The sequence below is a fragment of the Zalophus californianus genome, chromosome 13 (assembly GCF_009762305.2).
Source record: "Zalophus californianus isolate mZalCal1 chromosome 13, mZalCal1.pri.v2, whole genome shotgun sequence".
Taxonomy (NCBI): Eukaryota; Metazoa; Chordata; class Mammalia; order Carnivora; family Otariidae; genus Zalophus; species Zalophus californianus.
The window spans coordinates 32,387,890-32,396,914 of NC_045607.1; the positions used below are offsets into that span (position 1 = coordinate 32,387,890).

Genomic DNA, 9,025 nt, shown 5'->3' on the forward strand with positions numbered 1-9,025 from the left:
TTCTAGTAGGAAGAAGGAGACAACAGACATAGTAAATAAGTAAATATGGGTAAGTAAATAAAGGATTTCAGAAGGTAGTAAATGTTACAAAAAAGAAAAAGCAGAGTAAGATAATGGCAATTTTAAAAAGGGTGGTCAGGGTAAGCCTCACTGAGAAAAAGGTTACATTTGAGCAAAGATATGGAAGAGGTGAGGGAGGAGGCTGTGCAGGTATGGAGGCAAAGTGACAGCCCTGCAAAGGCCCTACTACCAGCTCCTCCGATTTCTTTGAAATGTCATACAGCCACCCTTCTACTCCATTCCCAACGCCATCATCAAACTCCAAAATCTCCTAGGTAGTCACCCTGCTCCATTTCCTGTGTGGTGCACTTAGACATTCATTTTGCACATCAAAACCATTCACCTGATTTTTAAGGCCCATAATTCTTTGAAGCCACCCTTTACATCATGAACTTCTATTTCTCCCCCTTAAAATTCTTGAAACTTAGCATGCTCCTTCTCCATATGCATCATCTTCCCCTGCCTAGGAGAGCTTTCTCTCTGCCCCTCATCCACTCTAAACTAACCATCTCACAAGGCAGGAGATCAATTCCTACCACTTCTGTAAAGCAGTGCCTGTGGTTGCTATTATTGAATCTGTATTTATCATATTTCCCAAGCATCCTATTTCTTGAAAGCAAATCAGCCTCTTTCTCTACTTCCCATTGTGTTGGTCATTACTAAATATTAAGTGAGCTATTTCTTCTACAAAGCTGAAGCTCTTTGCCAACTTAAAAACACTTTTTTAAAAAAGATTTTATTTATTTATTTATTTGAGAGAGAGAGAGCATGAGTGAGGTGAGGGGCAGGGGGAGAAGCAGGCTCCCCACTGAGCAGGGAACCCAACGTGGGGCTCGATCCAGGACTCCAGGATCATGACCTGAGCTGAAAGCAGATGCTTAATCAACCTAGCCACCCAGGCGCCCCTTAAAAACACTTTTATTAGCGGGGTGCGCCTGGGTGGCTCAGTGAGTTAAGTGTCTGTCTTCAGCTCAGCTCATGATCCCGAGGTCCTGGGATGAAGCCCCGCATTGGACTCCCTGCCTCTCCTTGTCTACTTGTCCCTCTCCCTCTCCCTATGCCCCTCCCTACCACTTGTGCACTCACTCACTCTTTTTTTTTTTTAAGATTTTATTTATTTGAGAGGGAGAGAATGAGAGATAGAGAGCACGAGAGGGAAGAGGGTCAGAGGGAGAAGCCGACTCCCTGCTGATCAGGGAGCCCGATGCGGGACTCGATCGCGGGACTCCAGGATCATGACCTGAGCTGAAGGCAGTCGCTTAACCAACTAAGCCACCCAGGTGCCCTCACTCGCTCGCTCTCACTTGCTCTCTCTCTCAAGTAAATAAATAAAATCTTTAAAAAAAAAACCACTTTTATTAGCTTTGATAAACTACTGAGACAGAATGATTAAAAAATGGTTTTATCATATTAAAAAAATGCATGGGGGGTAGAACAAGCCAAAGTGTTCATGATGGACAGTGATAGCTTTTTTCTTTCCTCAATTCAAATTTTCAGCTACTTTCAGGTCTGTGCTCGTGTTACTTTGAAAAGCAAAGAGTCTGCTATGAAAATATATAAATCAATATAGTGAGTGATCAACTATCATTAGACTCATCAGAGAGATTCAAATTACCTAAAAATATAATCCAAAGACTGCAAGCATCTGAGTAACTTGCAGTTGTGAAGAGGCAAATATAATTAAGACAAGCTGAAGCAAATTCTCATGGTTAAAAAAAGAAGAAGAAAATCCTTCCTGATGGTGACCAAAACAAGGTATTTACTGTATATGAAAGTAGCATGATGTACAGGAAAGAGTACACCTCTGAAATGCTCAAGTGCAAGTTCCACCATTTATTAACATCATGACCTCCGTTTCCTGGTCTGTAAAATGGAAACACAGAAGCTCTTCTTTTTACAAACTTTCATTGATTCAAACTAGGTTCCAATCTGAGCAAAAATCCTGTTAACTCTGCCTACCCAAGTACAATCATTTGAACCTTGGTGGTTACACTACTGTTAGTCTACAGACCTCTATTCTATCTGAAGCAGTGTCTTTTCTAATAAATATATTTATGATTAAAAGATGAAAGAATATTAACGTCTTTGGATAACATCTAAGAGAGCTGAAAAGAATCTTGGGTTGGAACCAATGTGATCAAACCTACAATTACCTTTTGAGCACTACTGGTCACCTGGACCTAGTAACAAATGGACTTTAAAAAAATCTTTTGGAATGGGGCACCTGGGTGATGTAGTCAGTTGCGAATCGACTCTTGGTTTCAGTTCAGGTCGTGATCTCCAACCAGGTCATGAGATGGAGCCCCTCACAATGGGCTCCACACTCAGTGAGGAGTCTGCTTGGGATTCTCTCTCTCTCTCCCTCTCTGCCCCTCCTGCTTATGCTCTCCCACATGCTCTCTCTCCCTAAAATAAATACATCTTTTAAAAAATCTTTTGGAAATTAAGTGGTACATAAGAAGATTTTGTGCTATTATACAACTGCCATCCAGGGTTGGTTATGAGAATTAAATGACACAAGGCAGATAGAATCCTGGCACATTCTTTTTTTTTTTAAGAATGAATTTGTTTATTTATTTATTTATTTATTTACTGAGAACACGAAGCAGGGGTAGTGGCAGAGGGGGAGGGAGAGAGAATCCCAAGCAGACTCCGCACCGAGTGCTCCTGTTCCATCTCACAACCCGGACACATCATGACCTGAGCCCAAACCAAGAGTCAAGGCTTACACCACTGAGCCACCCAAGCGTCCCTGGCATATTCTTATATTCTTTTCAGATTGATAAAATGGTACATGGACCACTGAATCTTCAAGAAATGTCACAGCAACTTGTGTGTATCCCCTGCAAGTCATATTTTTTTTAAGTTAAAAATCATTCTTTATAATGTGTATTCTCTTGGAATGCCAAAATAAGAGAGTAGCTTTACAAACGGCCAGATCTCATCTATAAAACTGGACCCATACAAATTGAATCCAGATTTACTTCACTCTCACTCTTCATAGTGTTTGAGAAAGTGTTTTTCTAAAGCAAAAAGCCTACAAATCAACCAATCATAAGTCCATATCAAAAAAAGGTAACCATAAGAAACCTACCAGCATTATCTGGGCCAAAACTATACAGCTAAAACTGGATCTATTTCAAAGTAGCAACAAATCTTAAAGTTTATGAATAATGCTTGGATTTCATATTGAGGAAACTCAGTTAAGAAAAGCACTAATTATCCTAAGTATTGGAGTTAGGCTGGGTCAAGACAGACCATAATTTTAAAGAAAATTCTGAAAGTTTTCTCAAGCCAGTTCTACGGGACAAAGCATGCAAACCCCTGAGAAACATGCCAGCATCTGCCCTCAATTCCAGAAGCAGGAAGCAAAGATGTGACCCAATCACATGATAATAAAGCACAGTCCATCTGTTCAGAGAACTTGCATTATGTAAGCCACGACCGAGAAAGAACAGCAAAAGGCAGGCAGTTTGTTATGTGCAGAGGGCTCTGTGGTTTGAAGAAACATGTTCTCATATTTCAAAAGGGCCATCCATAAAATAATGGCATTTTCAAAGCCCGGGTCATTAGAAATGAACATATTTGATGCACTACAAAGGTACTACCAGAATGGTGCTGAGTTCGGATTAACTGTTTCAACAGGCCTAGAAGAACCTTTCAGCAAAGGTCTTCTCCACATAAGCAGCCCTCCCCAGAAGAACAGATTTATCTCCCTCTTGATTACTTTGATCATGTCAGTTCCCTATTTAATTTCAACAACTAAGGAGAGCATCTAAAATTCTAAACCTAGACCATGTAACTGCAAGGCCTTTCAATTACATCCATTTTAATTAAACCCCAAACAGTTTCACCATCTTTTAAACTACTAAAGCCTACTCTTCTCAGTCAATAAGCTCTACACCTGGGCTTTTTATCAACAATATAAAAACGATATTGACCTTCTCTTGAGGACCTTTTAACCACCACCACCACCTCTCCCCGTCCACAGCCCATCAGAAGTCACTTTTCATAAGTTCTGTGAAATTCAAGATAACTTCACTTAGGTAAGTCACTCCATTAACCCTGCCCTCCCCCCCTCCAAAACCTTCATACTCTTTAAAGCACAGATTTGGAATGAGATAATCTAAATTCTTGTCTTAGTTCTGCCTGACCCTGAGAAATTCACCTAACCTCTGATGTCATTTTTTTCCCTTGTAAACTGAAGTGACTTAGAACTTTTACCAATCGAATGCCTACCCCTGGTGGGCAGCCCATAATATTATCTTCCCTTATTCATCCCACTTAGATTACCTTTTTATTTTGTTTCCAGTCACATATTACAGAGTTTTCAGAATTGGGGGAAAGAAATAGTGGGGAATACATCCAATCCAAACTCCACAGTATAGAATAATGAACTTAACTCTAAAGAGGAACTTGCCATCCAGTCAATAAAAGTTTTGGTTCTGCCCTGGAGTAGGCCCCAGGACAGCCTTACCACTCATCAAATCCCCCCTCTCTGCCTATTTAAGTTTGAGCTACCCTTCAAAGTCAGCGTAAGCCCTAAAGTGTCCAGAAAGCCTCCCCCAATCACATGAGCCTGCATTAATCATGTCCCTCTTTGCATGCTGATGCCTCTCTGTAGGGGTGATATTAAAATATCTAACAACTGGCTCCACAATGGTACCAACCGATCAGAAAGGATATCTGATCAATCAAAACACACGTGGTCCAGTGGAAATTGCTGGAGGAACATAGGTCCTACCTATTACTATCAATACAAAATAGCAACCTCAAACTCCAATACAACTTTCTCATTTGGTCTTCAAGATCTCAAGAATTAGGAAAAGTAGGTACCATCTAGATTTTCTACATAACAAGAGGTGAAGTCGGGACTAATAACCAAACCTAATAACCAACTGCTTTTTTCATCACATTAACAATTTTCCCATATTATACACACAGAATTGTCAATTAATATTGCATAAACTGTACTTATATAAAACAGTATAAATATTAAAGGAATGCTCAAATGGAATTCATTTAATCAACAAGCATGTAAGTTGAACAGAATATAAAACACAGTGCTGGGTTCTGAGAGCATAAAGGAAAGAAAAGACATACCTTTGCCCTCTGGGGACCTATAACACATTCAAACGTATAGATAAATGACAGTGCAAGATGGTAGAAATAAACAACACAAACTGTAACCCTAAGTGCTATACAGTTCGGGGAAAAAAGGAATTTAGGAACTAAACCAGTACATGAAGCCAGAACTGAGAACTTCTCTCCTTATACTCCCAAAAGGGGCAAAATTAAGTATGTAGTTAAAAGGCTAAAAAAATCAGGAGTCAGTGGAAAAACAGAAATTGCTGGAATTGAGGGTTTACAGTAGCAGCAAGAAGTGAGATCTTTGGCTGAATACTAGAGATGGCTCTAATCATAAGCCTCAAGTGCTGCTCTAAGTGCTGAATAGAAATGGAAAATCTTGTAAACCCTTTGTGAGGGTGGCTGAGGAAGATTAGCTTGGCAGTAGCCTATAGAAAAGTCTAGATGAGAGAAACTGGAAAGCAACTAGATTCAAGGGATAACAGGCAGGACTAAACTAATGGCTGCATACAAAGAAAGGAAGAGACATTCAAGAGGCACTGATATAAAGAAGAGTTGGGTTCTAGGCATGTTTTCAAATAAAAAACTTACATGATGGCAGAAAGTAAACTGGATTCTCCACATGGGATATATATGTAGACATACTGGTACGGTACCGTACAAATCTGTGTACTAGGGACAGGGAACCAATTTCCCTAGAGAAATCAATGTTAGAAAGAGGAGAAGCTGGGCAGAGAAATACAAAACTGATACCCAGACAATAAGGAACAACTGCAAGGTCTTAAAAAGGAAGCCAAATTATAAATTTAAAAGTGCATGTGAGCTTCTTCAGAATGTATGAAAGATCAACATCAACACAACAAACAAGCGTGGGCAGACCAGTTGAGGCAGTCTAGACTTAAGAATAATAGCACCTGGATCAGCTGTGTATTGTATGCATGCCAGTGTAGTCTGTAAACTCCTCCCCAGCATGGACTGAGCAATGTTCCATACATCAGTTAAGTCTAATACTGTTACTTGAATACACGAACACTTAGTGTGACTGGCTACGTGGAAAAGAGTGAACTATGCCATTAGAGTTAGGAGTGGTGTAGAAATGTTACTTTTGCTTGATACATAACTATCGATTCTCTCACCTGTCCACATATTTACTTTGCCCGCATGCCTTAGGCCAATGTCAAAAATCCAGTTTCCTCCACTGTAGGCCCAATATGAAGGGACTCCAGGAATGTACTAGGAGTCAGGAGGAAGCCAACCTGGTTTTCATATTGTGAGGGTAAAATCAAAAAATGAATAATAAAGACCAACTGCTCATTGCTGGACTGAACAGAAATACGGGTTCTGCCCGACAGAGGTGCGTATACACACACACACTTTAATATATAGGTTTTGGAAACACTGAACTCTGGGTGCAAATCCTTAACTCCTGTCCTTAGTAATCGAGTACTTAACCTGTTCGAAACTCAGTTTTCTCATCTATAAATGGGGAAAATGCCACTAACCCTGAGGGTTTCATCGTGAGCATTTGATAATGTACTTTGGTGTACTTTATGCATCTACATCATAGTAAGCTCTTAACAGACAGTAGATATTGGCACTCTCACTCTTGAGGTTTTTGTTTTTTAAAACATTTGGTATTCAATTTGAGAGACAGAAACGTACTTTCACTGTAATTTAGTTTCTAACACTAAGGATCTATATTTCAGTTTCTAGTATTTTAGTCTGGATGTTAACAGTTTTTCACTGTTCTTTCCACGGAGATTGGTCATGACCACGTACCCCATCCTGATTTAGTATTTTGGAAAACGGAGCAAACATTCTCCCTCGAAAACCAACTACACAGAGACTACTGATTCAAACTACTGTCACTCAAGAAAAGGAACACTGGCGATATTCCTTCGAGGAAATAAAAGCGTTTGATCAATTCACAGAGTCATTCCCATTCAAACATTCCAAACCCCGCAGAGTGAGCAAACGTTCGTTTCTACTACGAAAACAATCTGTAGCCTTCTGGTTACTGGATTCACTTCAACACTTTCCAGACGCACCAAAGAAGAAACATTCCGCACATCTTCGTGCCTCCTTCTCACACAAAGCTTCGCGGCTCCCCTTCCAAAGCCACCCCTGGCTGGAGAAGCAGCCCCTCTCGGCGGGGTCGGGCCGGCACCCACAGCCAGGGCGGTCCGGTGACCCGGGGGTCTCCGCCACACGTCGCCCCCTCCCACCGCCCCGCAGGCTCAGAGTTCCTAACCCGCCCGGGAAGCCTCTGGCGACCCCAACCCCGCCCCGAGCCCCGGGAGCCTCGGGCACCCTCCCGCTCTGGGTGGGGTGCCCAGACAACGCCACACGGCGCCCCAGCTCCGCCAGGCCCGGCCAGCCGCACACCCCCTAGCTCTCGGTCCGCGCCCCCTCGCTCCCCAGAAAGCAGCCCGGTCCTCGGCTCGCTCCGCCCGACACCACCTCCCCCGGGGGAACCCGGAGCAGGGGCCGCCGCCGGCTGCAGAGCACGTCCACCCGCTCTCGGACACACGCCCCTGCCCCGCCCCGCCCGCGCTCCCCGTTTGTGGTTAGCTCGGCGGCCGCCAGGCCAGGCCAGCCCGGCCCCGGCCCGGCGCCGCCACCTGCGCCCCCGGCCCCGCGCCATGTTTGAGAAAGAGAGGGAGCCAGCCAGAGGCCGGGCCCGGCCCGCGCGCGCCCCGCAGTCGCCCGCCAGCCCCGCAGCGCCGCCGCTCACCCGTCGTCCCCGGGACCAGTGTCGCCGCCGCCGCCAACACGAGGAGGAGCAGCCGGGGACGCGGAGCAGCGGCCGCCGCCTCCATGGTCCCGCCGCCACCGCCTGTGGCCCGGTCCGGCCCGGCCGCCGCCTCGCCTCAGCAAGCCTCGCCTCGCCCCACCTCCTGCCGCCGCGGCGGCCTCGCTCCGGCCCTTTGTAACTGCTCGAGGGCTGCGCGTCCATTGGCTGCCGGGCTCCCGCCGGCCCCGCCTCCCGGCTGTCGGCGAGCGGCCGAGCGGGACCCAGCCCGGAGCCCCGCCTACAGGCCCGCTGGACAGCCAATCCGCAGCCGCGGGCGCCGGCCTCTGTACACGCCCCCAGACTCCCCGGGGGCCGTGCTGCCAGACCCCTGCCCCAGCCCGAGGCGCTCCGCGCTAGGAGGAGACCGGGTAGGGCTAGGGTCTAGCGCGCCTCGACCCTGCCTAGCCTCCGGCCCCGGAGGACTAGGGTTACGCGAGGGGTGTGTCTGGGTGTGAGTAGCTTTCGGAAAAAGGCTGTGGCCGCTCTACGCTCTTTTCTTTAGCCTTCTCCAAGCACCTAAGATCTAGTGCTGACCCCAATCCCAACCCGACCCCCATTCACAGCCCTGAACCACCAATCCCCAACACGTTCACCCAGATCCGCGGCATCGTCACGCAGGCTTCAACTTCCACTTCTCAGATCCACGCCTCAACTTTCAACATCTCCCCCAAATCTTTCCTCAGTGCCTTCCATATACGACTCACGTCTTCTTTTTTCTTCCCGTTGTCAGTGTCTAACCCCAACCAAATTCCAGGCCCTGAAAGTCCTGAAATCCTGGCCTCGGACTTCATTCAGATCCTGAGCTCGGGCACGCCCCCCGAATAGCCTCTCTCCCTCCGGAACAAGGAGCGGACCCAGAAAGGGGCTCCACACTCTTTCCTTCTGACCTCTTCCTGATCCAGGTGGGAAAGGGAGGGTCCCCACCCCAACCCCCAAAGGAGTGGGACTCCCCTTCTTAGCTCGCAGCACTTCTCCTTTGGTGGAGGGGGAGCAGTCAATACTTTGACTTGCCTCTGACACGCCTGCACAATAATTCTGAGGTGTCACTAGAAACCCAAATAAACTCGGCTACGTTTTCATTCT

At 45.7% G+C, this 9,025-nt stretch overlaps 1 protein-coding gene across 1 annotated transcript in view; it reads right to left on the minus strand.

Annotated features, from left to right (window-relative positions):
• TGFBR1 (transforming growth factor beta receptor 1) overlaps positions 1-8,061 on the minus strand; it is a 55,150-nt gene extending 47,089 nt beyond the window's left edge. The window contains 1 exon segment of the mRNA XM_027615585.2: positions 7,883-8,061. Within this exon segment, the coding sequence (XP_027471386.2) occupies positions 7,883-7,967 (85 nt within the window). The 5' untranslated portion in view covers positions 7,968-8,061.
• Positions 8,062-9,025: the final 964 nt, after the last annotated feature.